A 20,915-nucleotide genomic window follows, 5' to 3' on the forward strand; every position below is an offset into this window, starting at 1 on the left:
ATTAGAATTGCAATAAACAATGTTGTGCACAGAAGGAGGTCTCATTAATCAAATTAAGAATAGTATCCCATTCCACATTGGAGAGTGACAAATTAAAATCAAGCTTCCAATCATTCCTGATTTTAACAAGAGAAACTATTCTTTTTTTAAAAATTATATTTATTAAATCATGAGATGCATATGTTCAACATACAATTAATGAATAAAAATTAAAAAGGCACAAAATACATAATGATTTTTTAAAACTAATCCTCTAACAACCCTCCACCCCTTCTCTACCCCACCCACCCCCCTCTAATCTACCCCACCCACCCCCCTCTAATCTACCCCACCCACCCCCCTCTAATCTACCCCACCCACCCCCCTCTAATCTACCCCACCCACCCCCCTCTAATCTACCCCACCCACCCCCCTCTAATCTACCCCACCCACCCCCCTCTAATCTACCCCACCCACCCCCCTCTAATCTACCCCACCCACCCCCCTCTAATCTGCCCCACCCACCCCCCTCTAATCTGCCCCACCCACCCCCTCTAATCTGCCCCACCCACCCCCTCTAATCTGCCCCACCCACCCCCTCTAATCTGCCCCACCCACGCCCTCTAATCTGCCCCACCCACGCCCTCTAATCTGCCCCACCCACGCCCTCTAATCTGCCCCACCCACGCCCTGTAATCTACCCCACCCACCCCCCTCTAATCTACCCCCAAAAAAGAGAAAAAAAAGGAAAGAAAGAAGAGATCACATAACAAAAAATTATCAGTTAATTACCATGGTTTGGAGCAACACCACTAAAGTGTGGAAAGGGGATTTAATAATTCAACCCCATATAATACAAATATGAGCTCCAAGTTTTACAAAATAAATTTATCGTGTTAATTATATGTTATCTTTTCCAATGGAATACAAGACTTCAATTCCATATGCCATCTTTGAATACTTAAATCAATCTCATTTTTCCAAGTAATTGCCAAACATTTTCTAGCCACTGTTAAAGCCAATCTCAAAAAAGTGATTTGAAATCTATTTAATTTCAATTCTAAATTAACCCTCTTAACATTACCCAACAAGAATACCACAGGATTTAATAAAAATTTCACTTTCAAAATAATTTCTAAAAATTTCTTTAAGTTTATTCTGAAAAAGGTTTCACTGTCTCCCTTGACCAAATACAATGTAGAAAAGAACCTACCTCCTTACGACATCAAAAACATAAATCCGAAGAAATAAAATTATATTTCCTTAATTTTTCTGGAGTTAAATATAATTGATGAAAAAAATTATAATCAAGCAATCGATACCTTACATTTAGAATTTTAGTCATACTATCCTTGCATAGATTCATCCAATTATCCTGAGAAATACATATACCTAAATCTTTCTCCCATTTCAATATAGAAATATGAATATCCGGCTTAAGCATTTTATTCTGTAATAAACCATACATCTCAGGTATAAATCCCTTCTTACCACCCTCAGTAAGTAAAATTTGAAACTTGGATCGTCTAGGTAACCGTAGAGCATATCCAAAATTATCCAATAATAAGGCTTTAATTTGATAGTAAGAAAAAAAAGTATTTGAAGATGTATCATATTTCTCTTTCATTATTTGAAAAGAAAATATCCTGCTTCATAACAATCTTGCACCAATTTAATATCCTTTTAACTTCAAAAGATTATTAAGTATAAAAGGGAAAGGTTATTTTGATACAATGGAGTTTTACCTGAAATCTTACCTTGAGTACCCATTAACTTCATTTTTTATTCCATTAAATCTATTGTGTTTCAAAACAGGTAAATTATAATTACTCAATAATTTTGAATTCTATCTATAGATAAACTAATCCATCTTCTTCTCCCCAATCTGAGATAGTTCAATATTAGCCAATATCAAAGGTTTATCTACTTCAAACATCCTATTAATAAATTTAAATTGTGCTGATTCATAATAATTTTGAAAATTAGGAAGTTGTAAGCCTCCCAATTCATATTTCCAAGTTAATTTCTTTAATGTTACCCTTACCATTTTATCTTTCCATAGAAATTTCCTCACCAAAGCCTCTACATTCTTCCTGTCCACAATATTCCAAGTGCAGCCCAACAAAAGTTTTAAAAATCTTTTCAATATGATGTGCTCACCCCTTTCTCAATCCACTGCTCATAATCTGCCATGACTTCCTATTCCTGGCATCAACACAGACCTGCACCCCTAAATCAGAGCTCAATGCCACTCTCATATGTTTCACAGAATCAATGGGAAACCCACTTCAAGCTGGCTGTAGATAACATACTCCTGAGTCAGGGTTCAGAAAAGGAGAAACATGGTTCCAACTACAAAATTCCCATTAATGTATATCTAATGGCCTCAGTAGAATTTTTGAGATATATCTTATTGAAAAATTAAACAAAAACAATTTCTCTCTCATTTAAGTTTTCATCAACATCAACAGTTGAAAGTTTACCTCCAATGTTATTCTTTGAAAAGTACATCAATTTTCTGTCCAAAATATTCATAACAATGCATATTCAATCATAAATGCTTGATAAATACTTCTAATGCTTACATAGTTGAAAACAGTGGTTACTTACTGGTTTCCTAAAGCATTTGGGGTAGAAAAAGATGGGCTGCTACTACTGCAGGTAACACATTTTGCTTCAGTCATAGGTATTCCAGAAATAGTCCTTTCCACTTTAACAAAATCATAAACTCTTCATTAAACAATTTTAGTTTCATTATACTAGTCAATGGAAATGTCTTCCATGTCATAATTGCAAATTAATAATTAAATCATACAGAAATCTTAACTCACTGAAACTATGCACATTGACTGCAACATTTGGTAGTATAAACAGATAATTCCTAGTAAAATCATAGACATAGTGCTATTTCTTCATCTTCCTGCAATTGAAAAATTAACTTTATACACAGTGCTTCGCATCATTTCAGAATTTTGATTGTGTACTATCTGGAGTTCTTTACCCATGTCCTATAGGATGCTATAATTTGTCCTGCAATGCTCTTGTTGGAGAATCATGAGGAATAATGTTTATGCTCTAACCCTTTGATATCCCAGGCACCTCTCCTACCCTCTAACTCTAATACACCCCAGAGTTCTGAGTCTTTGATCTTTCAAGCATCCATTTTGCTAATATTTCATGTCCCCCTCATCTGCAGCTCCCTGATGTTCTAAGTCTCTTAATCCTCAATCCTTTAGTGCTCCAGATTCTAAATGCTTTGATGTTCCAGATTGCTGACCTTCCCACAACCCCACCAAAGTTCCAGGCCTGTCAACATTTTGATGTTGCAGGCTCCTAATTCCACCAAACTCCAGGGCCCCTACTCCAGGATGCTCTGATATTCTAGGCTATCCATTATTCCCAGACTCCTGACTAATTTATACTCCATGCATGAGTATTCATGCTATTCATGAATCCCTGAACCCCACTGTATTGGGAAGGGCTGTGGCTGTCATGTGACAGCACTGCCCCCTACCTAGTCAGAGGACACACCAGCTGCCAATCAAGGTTTGGTTCTGCCCCACCCATTAGTGCACACCTTGCTGTTGGCCACATGTAAATTACCTGGACTCCACTCTCCAGCCTGTCTGTACTTGGCCTTGGACCATTGGTTGTTGTAATTAGATTAACCCTCCTGTCACTGAGCCATTAGCCCCCAGTAAGTGATGTGGGTTTGTCCCTCCAGCACTATAAAGGTGACATGTGCTCTTTGTTCTCCATTTTTTGCCAGCTTGGGACCACCCTACTTCACTCCAGGCCTAGAAATGTGGAAGGGTGCTAGAGAAACTGTTGGTAAGATGTGCACCGTTAAAAGGGTTAGGTGTATTTAATTAGTGTCCCTTATAGCATAGAGCCTGGCCTGCACTGAGTCGAGGGGTGGTGGGGCATCATAGTGATTTTTCCCTGATCATTGTATGTATCAGTTCTGTGTGTGTGTGTGTGTGTGTGTGTGTGTCTGTGTGTGTGTGTGCGCGCGCGCGCGCACGCACTCTGCATCAGTTGCCTTCTGTAAATAAAATCCTTCCCTACATCAAAACTGTGTTCAGAGCCCTTGCCTTTGAGACCTACCAAACCTGTTTCCTCACTCACAACACCCATTGTTCCAAGTCCATGATGAACTCAATCCCCATGACATTTATGAAAGCCCATGAATTTTACTTCCCCACAGCAGTCCAAATGGCCCATTATTACTATTCCCATCCCTGAAACTCCCAAAGGAAGTCCACTTAACTAAACATCACAATTGAATCCAAATTATTATCCTACTGGAGAAACCTCCTTCTGGTCCTCCACTTTCTAACAGATTTCTTCCCCATCTTCTCCCAGGCACTTGCCTTCCTCAGCATCCCAATACTGAGCCTTTGTTGTCAGTAGTAACTGGTTGCTATAATGAACCTAACACCTGACCTCACTCTCAGCAGTTTTTTTCCATTAGAAATGCGCATCATTCAAATTGACTGAGTTTTCACCAGACCTACAACTAGCAGAAAAATATTTTCCTTCATGAAGGGCCTTTATAATTCTGCATTATTGCCAATTACTAAACTGGTGTTTTATACTGTTATAAGAGATAATTAATTTATTTAATGAAAAAAAGCTATTTTCAATGATTTTTTTAAATCAAATACATGACAATATATAAATTAAAGTTCAAGTTTGTCATCCAATTGCACCAGTACAACCTGATGAAACAGTGTTCTCCAGTCTATTGTGTAGAACAGAGCCAACAGACATAACACACATAGAGATGAATTATACATATACACAGTTCATATGTACATATTTCAGATCTATTGTCCGAGTACATATATAATATCATGTATCAGCCTGAGATTCTTTTTCTGCGGGCGAAGCAGAATTACCACTTATTGGTGATGCAAAAAAAAACTGTACACAGCATATAAATGAAAACAAATAAATAATTGTAAACAGATAATGAATGTAAATAAACCAACTGTGCAACAGAGATAGAATTTTAAAAATCAATAAAGTGAACAAATAAGACCCCTTAAATGAGTCCCTGATTGAGTTTGTTATTGAGGAGTCTGATGGTGGAGGGGTAGCAGCTGCTCCTGAACCTGGTGGTGTGAGTCTTGTGACACCTATACCTCTTTCCTGATGGTAGCAGCAAGAACAGAGCATGTGCTGGGTGGTGTGGATCCTTGATGATTGCTGCTGCTCTCCGACGGATGTTCCCTGTAGATGTTCTCAGTGGTGGGGAGGGTTTTGCCTGTGATGTCCTGGACTGTGTCTACTACCTTTTGGAAGGCTTTATGCTCAGGGGCATTGGTGTCTCCATACCAGACCACACTGCAGCCAGTCAGGACACTTTCCACCACAGTTGCCAGGGTTTCTGGTTTTATACCAAACCTTTGCAAACTCTGAGGAAGTATAGGCACCGTTGTGTTTTCTTCACAATGCCTTTAGTCAGTCCAGGAAAGATCCTCCAAGATGGTGACTCCTTAAAACTTAAATTAGCTCTCCCTCTCCATCTCTGATCCAGATATATTGAAATAAATATTATTAAAAAATAGTAAAGTGGTTCTGGTTCTAATACTTCTGTATCTTTTTCCCGAGAGGAGTAGGTGGAAGATGATGTGTGTGAGTGTCAAAGATCCTCCCTGACTTTTGGAGCCCTCTTTAAACAATGATCCTGGTAAATTACACCAATGTTGAGGGGGGGGGGGGGGGAAGGAGGAGACGGAGGAGGAGTCGGAGGAGGAGTCGGAGGAGGAGTCGGAGGAGGAGACGGAGGAGGAGATGGAGGAGGAGACCGTGGTCTCAAAACAGTCCTGTAGTGCTTATGTGCCCAGGCAACATCCTGGTCTCCCTGTGAAATGATTTTGTTCGTTTACCCAGCAATCTGTATGTTGAGGTTAGCAGGACAGATATTTGCTCTGAATATCCAGGGAGTGGGCGAGGGGCAGCCCTGTGCCCACCAGGGATGTTGGTGTACACTCAATCTAGGGGGTTATCTCCTCTGGTAGTGAAGTTGACATGCTATTGAAACTGTGGTAGTACAGTATTTCATGGAGAAATTAACTGTTCTGAGGCCATTGTTTTTCTATAGGCAAATGAGGCATTATTTCTCTAGCCATCTAAGATAACAGAGTAAATAACCAGTTAATATTTTAATTTTTTTTATTTCTTGCACTGAGTCATATCAATAACAACATCCACAAATGATCATCATCAATATATACATTGTGACATTTCTTCTTTTCCCCCCTTTCCTTCCTCTCCCCTTCCCCACCCATCTTCAAAAATCAATAAATAATAAAACACAAAACAAAAAAAAATAACAAAAAAAAAACAAAAAAGAAAAAAGTCATATTGTCCACTTTCACATATTTAAATCTTATTCTGCTCATAATTATGTTGTTTTAAGAGATGGAGGTTTGTGGTCGGCAATCTCCGACATATTTTATGAATGGTTCCCAAATTTGTTCGTATAATGTACACTTGTCTTTCAGATTGTATGTAATTTTTTCTAATGGAATACACTTGTTTATTTCTGTATACCACTGTTGTATTTTAAGGTTTGTTTCCAATTTCCAGGTTGTCGTAATACATTTTTTTGCCACTGTGATCACTCTCATAATAAATTTTATTTGGGCTTTGTCTAATTTTAGTCCTATTATTTTGTCTTTTATATTATTTAACAGAAAATTTTTTGGATCTTTTGGTATATTATTTTTTGTGATTTTGTTTAATATTAGGTTTAGATCTTCCTAGAAAGTTTTTACTTTTGAACATGTCCAAATTGCATGTAATGTTGATCCAGTCTCTTGTTTACAGCAAAAGCATCGATCCGATATTGTTGGGCACCACTCTTTTAATTTCTGAGGAGTAATTTATAATCTATGTAGCCAGTAATATTGAATCATACATAATCTAGTATTTATCACGTTCCTCATTGTTCCTATACATAACTTCTCCCATGTTTCGTTCTTTATCTCTGTGTTTAAATTTTTTTCCCTACTTTTTCAGTTTATAGTTTATTTCATCTTCTTTACATTGCAATTCGATGTGCATGTTTGTAATAAGATTTTTAATTATCATTGTGTCTGTGATTAAATATTCATAGTTGCTACTTTCTGGTAATCTGAAGCTATTTCCCAGTTTATTTTTTAAATAAGTTATCAATTGGTAATATGTAAACATTGTGCCTTGTGTTATTCCATATTTATCTTTTAATTGCTCAAATGTTAATAAATTATTTCCCAAAAAACAATCTTCTATTTTCTTGATTTCTTTTCTATCCCATTCCTTGAAAAATAAATTGTCTATTGTGAAGGGGATTAATGGGTCTTGTGTTAATATCATTTTTTGTATTTGATAATTTATCTTTTTTTCTTCCAGGTGTTTTCTTTTCCATAATTTAAGTATGTGATGTAGTACTGGTGAATTGATATATTGCACTAATTTTTCATCCCATTTATAAATTATATGTTCTGGGATATTTTCTCCCAATTTGTCTAATTCTATCTTAGTCCAGACCAGTTTTTCTCCTCTCTGATAAAAATCTGATTAGTACCTTAACTGTGCTGCCCTATAGTAATTTTTGAAGTTTGGTAGCTGTAACCCTCCTTGTTTGTAACTGCACATTAATGTTTCTAGCACTATTTTTCTTAACTTTCGATAAAAATTTCTTTACTATTTTCTTCAGTTTTGCAAAAAAATTTTGTCAGGGGAATTGGTAATGTTTGGAATAGATATTGCACTCGTGGGAACACATTCATCTTAATACAGTTTACTCTTCCTATTAAAGTTAATGGTAGTTCTTTCCAATTCTCTAAATCTTCCTGTATTTTTTTAATTAATGGTTCATAGTTTAATTTGTATAATTGTTTTAGGTTATCTATTCTGATACCAAGGTAATGTATCACCTGTGATTGCTATTTTAAAAGGGTTTCTTTTTTAAATTCTGAATAATCAATTTTGTTCATTGGCATCACTTCGCTTTTATTGATGTTAATCTTGTACCCTGATATCTCTCCATATTCTTTCAGTTTCATACGTAGTTTTTTTTAATTGACTTATCTGGTTCTGTTAAATATACTATGATGCCATCTGCAAATAGGCTGATTTTATATTCTTTCTCTTTTATTTTTATTCCTTTTATCATAGTTTTCTTCCTTATCAACTCTGCTAGTCTTTCAATAAACAAAGCGAAGGGGAAAATGGGCATTCCTGTCTTGTTGACCTGCTTAATTTAAAGTGATCTGATATATATCCATTTATTACTACTTTTGCTAATGGTCCATTAATGCTCTAATCCAGTAAATAAATTTTTCCGGTGGTTTAAATTTCTGTTAGTGAATAGAACACACTAAATTGAAGAGAGACTGGGTAGGCCATGCAATGGTATCATCAGACAATTCAAAATCCAGGGTAGTAGCTATATTAGTCAACAAAAATCTACCGATCAACATAAAAGAAATAACAGATCCAGCAGGTAGATATGTAATGACAAAGTGCCAGATTTATTCTGAATTTTGGAATTTACTAAACATCTATGCACCTAACAAAGAAGACCAGCTATTTACGTAAAACATCTTCCTAAAGTTAGCAGATAGATGGGGACATATCTTACTTGGAGGGGATTTCAACTTCAACCTGGACCCAATGATAGACAAAACTAGGAAGACAATTAACAGAAAGAATAAAGTAACTAAATTTACACTAAAAGCAATGCAGGATATGAAACTAATCGATATATGGAGGAAACAACACCAAAAAGAGAGAGAATATTCACACTACTCAAATAGACATAAGACCTACTCAAGAATAGACATGTTTTTGTTATCAGCACAGATCCAAGGGAGAGTTTAAAAAAAAAGGAATATAAAGCATGATTATTATCTGATTATTATTATTAACAATTGAATTAGAGGATGCCCCACCAAAGACATATAGATGGAGACTAAATCCTACACTGTTAAAAAGACAAGATTTCAAAAAATATATTGAACAACACATTAAAATATACTTTGAAATAAATATGGAATCAGTAAAAGATAAATTCACTTTATAGGATGCAATGAAGGCCTTTATTAGAGGAATAATAATTAATAATAATAAAATTAAAAAGGAATATAATCGGGAAGTAGAACAGCTGGAAAAAGAGATAACAATCAGAAAAGGAATTAGTGGAAAGAGAAGATAGAGAAAAAGAGAGAACTGGCAGAAAAAAAATTAAAATATGAAACATTACAAATGTATAAAGTAGAGAAAAATATAATGAAAACAAATCAAAAATATTATGAACTGGGAGAGAAAACACAAAATATTGGCCTGGCAACTTAAAACAGAACAAGCTAAAGGAACCATTCTAGCGGCAAGAAAAGATGATAACCAGATCACATATAATCCATTGGAGATTAATGAAAATTTTAAAAGATTTCATAAACAATTAGACCAAACTGAAAATATAGGAAAAATTGACAAAATTGATGAATTTTTTTTAATCAAATATTGAACTACCACGTCTACAAATAGAAGAACAAAATACATTGACAGAACCTTTTTAAGACTGAAGAAGTACAGGATATATCAATGAAGCTACCAAACAATAAAACACCAGATGAAGGTGGATTCCCTATAGAGTTTTATAAAGTTTTTAGGGATCTATTAATCCCTCTCCTCCTAGAAGTAATAAATCAAGTAGAAGAGACCCAAAATTTACCAGAATCATGTAAAACAGCAATAATTACAGTCATCCCGAAAAAGACCTGCTATTGCCAACATCATACAGACCAATATCATTATTGAATACAGATTATAGCAAAATTATTAGCAAACAGACCAAAACTAGTAAGGCAAGACCAAACTGGATTAGTTTAAAAAAAAGACAGGCAGTTGATAATGTTTGTAAACTTATTAATTTAATTCACGCAGCACAAATACATAAAACGCCAATGGTAGCTGTAACGTTAGATGCAGAAAAAGCCTTCGTCAGGGTAGAGTGGAAATAACCAGTTAATCTTAATTTGGATGTTATCGGTAAATTGAAATAATAATTTTTAGATCATTGGAAAAATAATTTGTTCTTCAATCATAGATAAGACATCAAACATAAAGAAAGAACCTTAGGATAACACATTTCCTAAAGGATTTGGTAGTCTGAAAGTTGTCTTAGTATGTTAGAGCTAAACACAACAGAAGAACATCGGCTGCTGGTAATATTCTTCTCTGCATATTAATTTCTAGAAGCCAATGGTAACAAATGTGCATCAGAAAAGACAACCTGTAAATTCTTATCCATTTTTAAAATTTGTCCATCATGTGCTTAATAAATATAAACTGAAGTTCTATTATTCAAACTTCATTTCTGCAATATTTCTTAGAAAGTTTTACAATAGCAGAACAAATTAACATATCCAAAAAGCAAGGTTAAATTATCAAATATCAGAGCATAACATACCTAGAATCTGTCCTTTTGGACACTGACATTTTCCATTATTATCTATAATCGCACCTGATGAACATCTTATACAGTTCCATCCATCTTGTGTTACTGCCTTGTAAAAAGAAAAAAAATGGCAAAAAAAAAAGTTAGAGCAATGGAAGAAAAAAACCAGGATAGAATCATTTAGATTTAAAATAGATGGAATCTATGTCTAATTATTTCCCTATGCTTCTTTAAATGTCCAATCCCTTCACCTTCATTAATATAATCTTTAAAGGCCATAACAGTAGGCAAAGCATCTCATGCTTACGGAGAGAAGCATAAAAGATAACATCCAGGCCTGAGCTGCATTGTTGAGCACTGAGATGACAAAGGTGACTTCTGGCTGTAGCATGGTATAACAGCAGCAGTCTGATGCTCCTGCTTACTTTACAGTTCTCCCATCAATTTGGTTCTTTATTTTAGAACCAAAGTGCTTCATATTTATTTGGCTTTTCTTTCTTTTACTTATACTTGCATTAAAATGTCTACAAGAAGTAGCAAATCAGGCAAGAAAGGTACTGAATCAGCACGGTCGTTAATCAACGATCTTAAATATGTCTTGGGTCAAATTAGCAGTAAACTTGACCAAGTCTGGAGACAAACCAAGGAACATGGTGAACATTTGTCATTTGTTGAGCACTAATTGAACAACTTGTGTTTCTACGTTGCTGAAGTGAGAAATGTATGCTCCAAATTAGGTGACAGCAATTTGAAGCTAATGGCGAAGATCATTGGCCTAGAAGGCAGGAGCAGATAACAGAATTTACGTATTCTGGGCTTGTCTGCATCTACAGAAAGAGGGCAACTTACAAAATTTTTTTCGGAGTTGCCTTGCATAATTTTTGGGAAGGAGCTGCTTCCATCTCACCCAGATTGATAGAGCTCACTGCTCTTTAATATCAAAGCCAACTCCTGAGCAGATTCTGCATTTGGTCATTCTTCAGCTACTTCATTATCAAATAAACAATTCTTTGATTTGTGAAGTTTGTAGAAGAGGGAAACTAGAGTATAGAGTCCCTGTGCAAGATCTTACTGTTCTTGATCTTGCCCTCAGATGCCGCAGGTGGACTGGGGGCAGTCACTGGGTTGCGTGCTGTGGCATGTGAGCAGGGGTAGGGGGCCGCTGAAGGAGAGGGTGGTTCTGGAAGTCCAGCCCTAAAAGGACTGGGGCACAGAGCTGGGGCATGACCAGAAGCCTGAACCCTTGGTATGTTCCCCCCTCCACTGTCAATTCCACTGAGCAGCACCCAAAGGCCATGATGGAGCAATTCTGGGCAGTAAAAGTGATGGAAAAGTTTGTGGGATAGATTTTGAGCTTTAATGTCACGTTTGGCTGCATGAAGCTCTCAGTACTACCGCTATAGAACAGGCATTTTGTTACCTTCCCATTGACAGCGATGTCTATCAATGAATGCCCAAGTCCATGGGGAATGTCCCTTTTTAAGATGGTGGATGCCAGGATCATTTCGGGGACAGAGTCACTGGTTCCTGATGGATGAGGTGAGTTGCAGTCAGCGACTTCCTTCCGGGGCATAGAGTGTGTTGGCTGGGCAATCGGGTATGTGCCTGTGTTGACCATGTTGTCCCGTTGACATGGAGCATGCATTGGAGCAGTCGGGTCCTGGCTGGCCAAAGATGGTGCCACCTAGTGGACACACGTGGCATCAGTGTGGTTGGGCAGCTGGAGCAGCAGTGAAGCTGGAGGTGACATCGTCTGAGTGGGCTGAAGTGATGTATTCGGTGCAGGCGTAAGTTATCTGGAAGAAGATGGTGGCACCTGGGCTGAGCACACTGCAGTGGTGTGGGTCAGTGGCTGGGCCAGAAGTGACATCCGCAATGAGGGTGGAAGTGGCGGGGTGAGTAATGGCATTGCCCAGTCATCGCACGTGGTAGTGTTCGGGAGGGCTCCCAACACTCCCCACAGGTCTGGAAAGACATACCTTGGTGAAGTGGCCTTTCTTCCTGCATCAGGAGCAATGCATGTTCCTCACTGGACAGCCTTTGTGGGATCACTTGTCTGACCCACACCAGGACCTGCATTTCCTACAGGGGCGAGCTGTGCCAGCGGCTGTGATCATCTCCATGTCAAGCCTTTCAGCGACAGCGGTCGTTTGCATCTGTCAGGCCAGAAGTTGGGGGAGTCGGACGTCGAAAACCTCTATATGAGCTGCAGCTTCTATGGAGCGGACTACCTCCATTGTCCTGGTGAGGCAATGTTTTCCTCCAGCAGCTTCTGTCAGGAGCTCCTTGAGCACAGTCCTCACACGCAGGCATCCCGGATCAGTCATTCCACTTCCCCTTTGGTCACCCCATTCTTGGCCAGGCATGGGAGGGCAAGCTCATGCAGGGCCACCAGATAGGCATCTGCTGTCTCACCTGGCTGCTGGAACCTGATGATGAGAAGGTATCGGGTGTAGACCACAACTGTCGGGAGCTTATACATGCTATCCAGGACAGCCATCGCAGGTTAGTAGTCTGTGCAGTCCTTGATGACCTGAAAAACTCGTTGGCCCAGCTTGGTGTGGAGCACCTTGAGACGTTTCTGGTTGGTGTTGATCAGGACGATTGTCTCAATCGCGTGCTTCCAGATTGCGAAGTGTACCTGGGCATCCGGGTGTTAGGGGTCGATCTCCAGGCTCCCGATCATCAGAAACTTCTCCATGGTCTCTCTTCAAAATTTTTACTGGAATAAATTGTGGTACGCTAAGGTAGCAGCAAGCAAGCAAGCTCAAACTCAAAAGACTGTACAACAGGCTTTATTCTAGTAAAAGTCTGAACACCAGTTCAAGCCTTGGTGGCTCCCCGTGTGACTGGCTCGCCATGTGACTGGCTCAGGAGGGGCCGGCTCAGATTTATATTCAGGTCAGCTGATTGACAGCCGGCCAGGTGGAGTCAGCCCCTTAGGTGGTCTTCCTGCAGGTACAGAGATAGCCGCCTGCAGTAGGCTGAAGCAGAGAAGTAATGTCAGAGTTGTACAAGCGTGGTTCCAAGCCTTCCCTGCTGTATTCTGTGTGTCTCTCCGTTATACTTTCTAGTGGTCAGAAGAAATGGTTGCACTCTGTTGAAGAGGCTCAGATCTACCTAGAAGATCTCACTATTACATCATGCCTAATGTGAATTTCTAACTGATGACTAAAGATGATTGATTATCTTAAAATTTTAAAATTATTACATTTTAAGGTTTGTAACACTTTTTTACATAATATTTGTTGGTTTTCTTTGCCTGGGCAATTTTTTTGTGGGGTAATAAACTTACTAGGGTTGTATTCATGTAAGTATATTTTTCTTGATATTAAATTAATTGAGCTATTAAATTATTAAAATAAGAATACTAAGAAATATATATTCATTTCTCTTTCGGTATGTTTTTGTTACATTTTCATAACCAAATGGACCATTCAGAATGGATAGCAATGGAACTGATTTCTGCTAAAAACTTTTCCATTCCAGCATTTCTTGGACCCTCACTTCCCTTAAATAAATCAATTGATAATCCTGTTGTTAAGCACACTGTGAGAGTGTGGGTGCAGTTCAGAAAACACTTTGGACTTTGTGGTTTTTATCTTTCAAGCCCTATTTTATCCAATCATCTTTTTCAACCTTTGCATGCTTTTGTTTTTCATGAATGGTTTAGATTCGGTATTGAATGTTTCAAAGATCTTTTTAGTGATAACAGCTTTGCGTCATTTGAATAGCTTTCTGAAAAGTTCATTTTATCAAATACTCATTTTTTCAGATATCTGAAAATCAGTCATTTTCTTCAATATCAGATACCTGATTTTCCTCGGGCACCGGATACGAACATTGTTTTTTTTTGGATACAAACATTGTTGATGTATTTTTTTTTAGCTTTCAACATTGTTGCAAAGGTTTAATATCCATTATTTCTGATGAGTTGGTGGGTTTGAGACATGCCCCTCTAGTTAAAATTAAAAATGTCTGGGAACAAGATTTAAACCTTCCATTATCGGACGAAGTTTGCGATATTTAATTTTTAAGATGGTTAATACTACATTCTTATGTGCCCATCGTTGTTTGTTACAATTTAAAGTTGTACATAGGGCCCATATGTCTAAAGTCAAATGATCTTGTATCTATTCAGATGTAAATTCATGTTGTGATAAATGTAAGAGATGAGAGGCTTCATTAATTCATGTGTTCTGGACGTGTCCTACCCTTGAAAAATGCTGGAGGAATGCTTTTTAAACTTAATCTTTAATTCTTCTTAAAATTATTTTTATTTCTTTTATCAGAGAAACAAACATAAAAGCAGTAAATTAATTGCAATGAAACCTTTGCAGATTTACAAATAATATATGGTACAATAGCAATATTTCTTAATTCTAAATGCAATAAATGGTATTGCATACAATATTGTAAGAGGTAAGTAAGAAAAAAATGAAAAGAAGAAAGATTTTTAAAAATTCTTAATGTAAATCTAGAGCTTAATCCTTTGGTTGCTATTTTTGGAACAACTGGACAGGATGATATTCTTTTAACTCCAATTAAATGGCGTATACTGTCTTTTGCCTCTCTTTTGGCTAGATATGCGATACTGTTTAGATGGAAGGATTCTGCCCCACCCACACATCTCAATGGCTAAGGGACATAATGTCCTGTTTAAATTTAGAAAAAATCTGTTACTCAATTAATAACTCAAATATAAGGTTTCAAATGCAGTGGGACCATTCCTAAATTATTTCAATAACCTCTAGGCACAATGTTAATTGTGAATTTTAATACTTGCTGTTTTATTTCTGGAACAAAGTACATTTTTTCTTTAGTCATACAACATTTGGGGATGGGGTTTAAAACCACACTATATATAATTAAAATGTTCTTTTTGATGTATTTTTGTATTATGGATGTGCTATATATGCTTTAGAGTTATCTAATTTATCATTATTATTAAGGATTCCATAAATGTTTTGGACATGTTTATATTTGTGAAAAATCAATAAAAATATTAAACTATTAAAAGAGAGATGAGTGTATCAACAGCAAATGAGGTGAGGAAATAGAGAGATTAATAATACTATAGCAGTAGAAATGGGTAATCTTCATGATGCAGCAAATATGTTATCAGAGACATATTTCAGTGTCAGATAAGATACAGTAAAATCCCCGGTATCCAGAATTCAAGCAAACAGAAAAATTTTAAAAAAAGAGGAAACAAATAAATAAATGTGAATAATTAAGAATACTTTTTAAAATAAAGTTTAAATTGTAAAAGTAAATGTTCTCCAAAGCAATCCACAATACCTTGCTGAAGATGGGAGCAAACATTGAGCCAGCGGAGTGCCCCAATCATACTCTGACCACAGCAGCAGTTTGAATTGAGTGTGTTTAAATAAAATGATGGCACCCAGGATGAAGAGCCAGCCGATTTTGCTGGGTGACTCTCCCAAAGTATTTCCCATTCCCTGCTCGGTAAGAATATTTATCAGTATTATCTGTAAACTGGGGGCTGGCAGATCATTATGACTGTGGCATAGTTAGCGCCACGCTGTTACAGCGCCAGTGACCAGTGTTTGAATTTAAATTTTGTAAGTTATGGGAATTACCTGATTAAACTGAATTTTACATAATTAAGAACTACAATCCTGACAACTGACTTTTTACAAATTACTTTACCTTTTCCATTTTTGTCTTTTTAAACTGCTTATTCTTAATGCAGGTGTATTAGTTAGGCATTGTGAGAGTACCTGGCATCCGCAATCCCTGTAAGTGCCGGATACCAGGGATTTTACTATACTAAAATTGCAAGCAAGAATGCTTACCTAATATGAATATGGTGGATTGCAATTGAAGTACAAAAGCAATTTACTTACTGGATACAATTTAGAACATTTTTTGCAAGTGATGGAAAATCTGCCATTGTTTGAGATTAATTGGTAACCAGGCAGGCACATGCATGACATACCTAAAAAAAATTTAAAAAAAAAATATTATTTTGAGCCGATCAAAGTGATAGTTATGTCAAACTTTGGAGGCATTGGATATAGTTGCTGGTATCCAGTTTATTCCAGCTGTTTGAGCTAAATAAATAATTAAAGTACTGTGCACAATGGTGGGACTGCTGGATCTGTTGTGATGGCAGTGATGCCACTGGTGTGGACCCGTGGAGAGTGGGAAGCAGAGACACAGCGTTTCCCTGCAGTGTCCAACCACCCAGTCCGACTGCCGTTGCCTCTGTCCAGACTTTAAACAGCCTGATAAGGAAGCCAACAGTGGTTTATTTTAAAATCCTGCAACCCCAGTATCTGGGGCCAAGATAAAGAACAGAAGCAGGCCACTAGGCCCATTGAGTCTGTTCTGTGACTCCACACTAAGCTGAGTTATACTCACACCTAGTTCCAATTTCCAGCCTTTTCCCAATATCCCTTGATACCCTTACTAATTAAATACATCAATTTCCTGTTTAAATTCTCCCAATGATCTGGCCTCCATCATGGGCCTAATACTGTGCTGTGTGTCTAAATTTAGAAAAAAATTAAAAATTAAAATTACTTTTAAAAAAAAGTAGCTAATTGACATGATAAATGTGTAAATCAAAAATATTCAGATGTTTTTAATGATTTTCAGATACTTACTGCATTTTCAGTAACATTGGAGAGGATAGTTGGACATGAGGAATGTAGGAGAGAATGGAAAGAAACAGTCCCTTGGTCCACTGAGTCAGTGCTGATCATCAAGCACCCACTTTTACATGAATCCTATGCTAACCCATTTTATTTATCTCTACATTCCCATCAACTCCCCCCCCAACCCCATCCCAATCTCTGAGGTGTAAACTCTATAACTACCCAATGCTCTTAAATTTTACTATTCATTTACACCAGGGATACCCTGTACTGTTCAATTAACCTACTAACCAACATGTTTTTGGCTGTGAAACTGGAGCACACAGAGGAAATTCATCCAGTCACAGGGAAAGCATACAAACCTTGCACAGAAAGCACTAGAGGTCAGCATTGACTCTAGGTCCCTGAAGCTACATGGCAACAGCAGCATTAATGGCAGTGCCACTATATGACCCCAAAATATGTTGTCAAGACAAAGTAAATAATTTTCATTCCATTCTTACTTCCCATTTGTGAATGGATTCCTTCAAGCTGGCAGCACCAGCTTCTTAAAAAAAACCATTCTTTTTTAAATCCTTGTCTTTATGTCTCCTATGTGTGCATTTCCTTTAAGAAATATTAGAAAATATATTTTCAGTTTCCACATTACATTGATAGTAGCCAACTACTAACTTCCTAGATCTGTTCACTGCCTCTAAATTGTAAATTTGACTGAAATCTAACTCTATCAGTCTTGAATGGAACTAGACAGTTGGCGAGTTTGTCATCTTATTATACTTCAAACAGCTAACTGCCATCTTTCTCTGCACTCTCCACAAATTTAAGGTTCTGCTGCCCAAGCACTTTACTTATCCATTGTACAAGGTACTTAATTTCTAAATGCACTGGACTAGCATGCAGAGCCTTGGACCACTGATGCAGGGACACAATTTGAATCCCAATAGGGAACTTGGGATTTAATCAAAAAACTACTAACTGTAATGGTCACCATGAAACCAGTGGACTACTGTGAGAATCTATCTGGATTACTAATATCCTACAGGGAAAGAAATTTTATCTGGTCTAGCCAACATGTAATTACAGACACACTAATAAGTAAAATGTTTTGGTGCATCCTCAGTTTAGCCAATTAGAGATGGACACAAACGTAGAAAATAAGAGAAATACGCCAATTAGCTCTTTGGTCTGTGTCACCTTCCTGCATTAATCCAATGTCCCTTGAATACCTTAAGATCTATTACAAAAGGAGTAGGCTGTCTGACCCATTAAGCCTGCTCTACCATTCAACAAGGCCGTGGCTGTGAACTCAATCAACTTATCCACCTTTCCCCATAACCCTTAAGTTCCTTTCCATATTGCTTCCTTGGGCCATATTAATCAGTCTTAAAAATACTCAACTGTGGCAGCCTGCCGCTGCAGTGATCACAACTAAAGGCCAGCAGCCCGCATGGTGGCACTGGCCCCAACAAGTGAACCGGCAGGTGAACGGCAACGGCAGCTTAAAGGCCAGTGACCCCTAAATGGCGCTGGCCTTGCTGTGCAGCCGACAGGGACAACATGCAGGGAAGGGCATTATTATGCAGGAAAGTACCCGCGTGCGGGAAACCCACTTTAGTTATTCATGTTGTGTCGTCAGCCAAGGGGGGCCACGGTGGGAATAGTGCAAGTATAAAAGTCAGGCCTGACCCCTAATAAAACTTCGAGCTTCATCTGACTACATATGTGTATGACTTCTTTTGAGTAGCACGCAGCTACAATTGGCGACCACTATGGTTTAGGCAGCATCTAAAGCCAGCTATGATTGAACAGGCAGCAGTCAACGCAGTCACTCTCAAGCTGCCGACCTTCTGGACATATTGACAATGCGTGTGGTTTGACCAGGCTGAGGCACAATTCCAGATCTGGCAGATCACAGCAGAATCCACCTGGTACTACCAGGACACAGCAGGCCACGTGGCCAACTTCAACCAGAAGGCGCATGCACCGCTTTCAAACATTTGCTGATCGAGATCTTTGGCGTGAGAGAGGGGCATGTCTGCTCCACCTGGATGGGCTAGGGGACAGAACTCATGAACAAGATGCTGGCCCTCCTGGGCAAACATGAGGCTTGCATCATGTTTAAGCAGGTGCAACTGCCGGAGGACATCCAACTGCTCCTGGCTGACGCAGATTTCAGCGAATTCCCCCACCCCCCTCTTCACCCCCACCCCCCCCCGGAAAGTCACAGCACTTTGGAAACAAGAGAGAGTGCTTGGCATCTGTGGGACTTGTCGCTAAACCCTGCAGCCAGACCCATGCAGAGCCACCAAGAGAACAGCAGTTTTTACCACCAGAGATGGGCTGCTGGTGCACGCCGCCATGCATGTTTCAGGGAAACGCTGGGACCAGCTGTTACTAATGGCCACAATGGCTTGCCACCAAGAAACCCTTCTGTATGCTTGGGACCACCCGTCTGGATGATGCTTCCTTGTGGACAAAGGAGCAGAGGTCACCATCCTGCCCCTATCGGGATAGGATGCTAGGAACAGGCAGTCGGACCCCACAGTGAGGGCTGTTAACAACAGCATGATTTGGACCTATGGTACCCGCAAGGTCCAACTGCAGTTGGGAGGCAGCCTCTTCTTGTGGGTGTTCAAGCTGGCCACAGTGGACAGTCGCTCCTCAGAGCAGACCCTGCACACCCACAGCCTGCTAGTGGACCTCAAGGGAAGGAAATTGGTCCATGCCAAGACTTTTCAACCCTACCCCTCAAAGACACCAGGCTCCAAGCACTCCATCTGGACTTCATACAAAGATTGGATGAGTACACCAGGGTCTTGGCCGAAGTGTTCACACCTCAGTTCACCATGGTGATGCCCCAACATGGAGTACAGCACCACATCCTGATCCAGGGCCTGCCACTCCTTGCAAGGGCAAGACACCTTCCATCAGAGAAGCTCCAGCTGACAAAGGAGGAATTCAGGAAGCTGGGCATCATACGGCAGTCAGACAGCCCATGGACGTTCCCCTGCACATGGTACCCAAAGCAACTGGGGGCTGAAGACAATGCGGCGACTACCTCCAGCTCAATGAGGCCACAAAACCAGATCGGTACCCCTTGCCACACATCCAGGACTTCATGACTAACCTGCACGGGGCAAGAATCTTCTCCAAGGTGGACCTCGTGCTGGGAAATCATCAGATCCAGGTACACCCTGATGATATCCCCAAGACCACCATCATCACCCCGTTCAGCCTCTTTGAATTCCTTCGAATGCCGTTTGGGCTAAAGAACGCTGCACAGACCTTACAGCGACTCATGGACACAATGAACCGAGACCTGGACAGCACCTTTGTGTACCTGGACGACATCCTGGTGGCGAACAGAATCGAACTTGAGCATATTGCGCATCTCTGCAACCTCTACAGCCAACTGAGTGAATTCGGCCTGACGATCAACCCAGCCAAATGGCATTCAGATTAGAGGCCATCACCTTCTTGGGCCACAGGATAACCATGGAAAGAGCTGCACCACTACCCAGTAATGTGGAGGTCATCCAGAAGTTCACCAAACCCAACATGATCAAGGGACTACAGGAGTTCGGGGATGTTCAATTTCTATCACAGGTTCACTCCCTCAGCTGCCTGGATCAAGCGGCCCTTGTTTGCCTGGATGACAGGCAAGGCGAAGGACAACACCTGGGATGAGGAGTTAGCGGTAGCCTTTGTGAAGGCCAAGGTCAGATGCTCCAATGACCCTGACAGTGGATGCCTCAGGAATGGTGATCGGTGAGTTCTAGAGCAGCAGATCAAAAGAAGTTGGCGGGCGCTGACTTTATTCAGTAAACATCTGTGGCCTCCACAACTGAAGTACAGCGCTT

At 39.2% G+C, this 20,915-nt stretch overlaps 1 protein-coding gene across 10 annotated transcripts in view; it reads right to left on the reverse strand.

The window, feature by feature from the left end:
• Nucleotides 1-20,915, reverse strand: part of tmem67 (transmembrane protein 67) — a 115,730-nt gene that overhangs the window by 88,784 nt on the left and 6,031 nt on the right. For 6 of the 10 annotated variants that reach the window (XM_069921906.1, XM_069921902.1, XM_069921905.1 and 3 more), the window contains exons 2-4: nucleotides 16,303-16,394; nucleotides 10,445-10,541; nucleotides 2,590-2,689 (exon numbers count right to left, since the gene is read on the reverse strand). In XM_069921906.1, coding sequence (XP_069778007.1) covers nucleotides 2,590-2,689; nucleotides 10,445-10,541; nucleotides 16,303-16,394 — 289 coding nt within the window. Of the gene's footprint in view, nucleotides 1-2,589; nucleotides 2,690-10,444; nucleotides 10,542-16,302; nucleotides 16,395-20,915 lie in introns of those variants that run through there. The other 4 variants (XM_069921909.1, XM_069921910.1, XM_069921907.1 and 1 more) reach the window with 3 other exon arrangements.

This window comes from Narcine bancroftii, chromosome 2 (genome assembly GCF_036971445.1).
Source record: "Narcine bancroftii isolate sNarBan1 chromosome 2, sNarBan1.hap1, whole genome shotgun sequence".
In the NCBI taxonomy this organism is placed as follows: Eukaryota; Metazoa; Chordata; class Chondrichthyes; order Torpediniformes; family Narcinidae; genus Narcine; species Narcine bancroftii.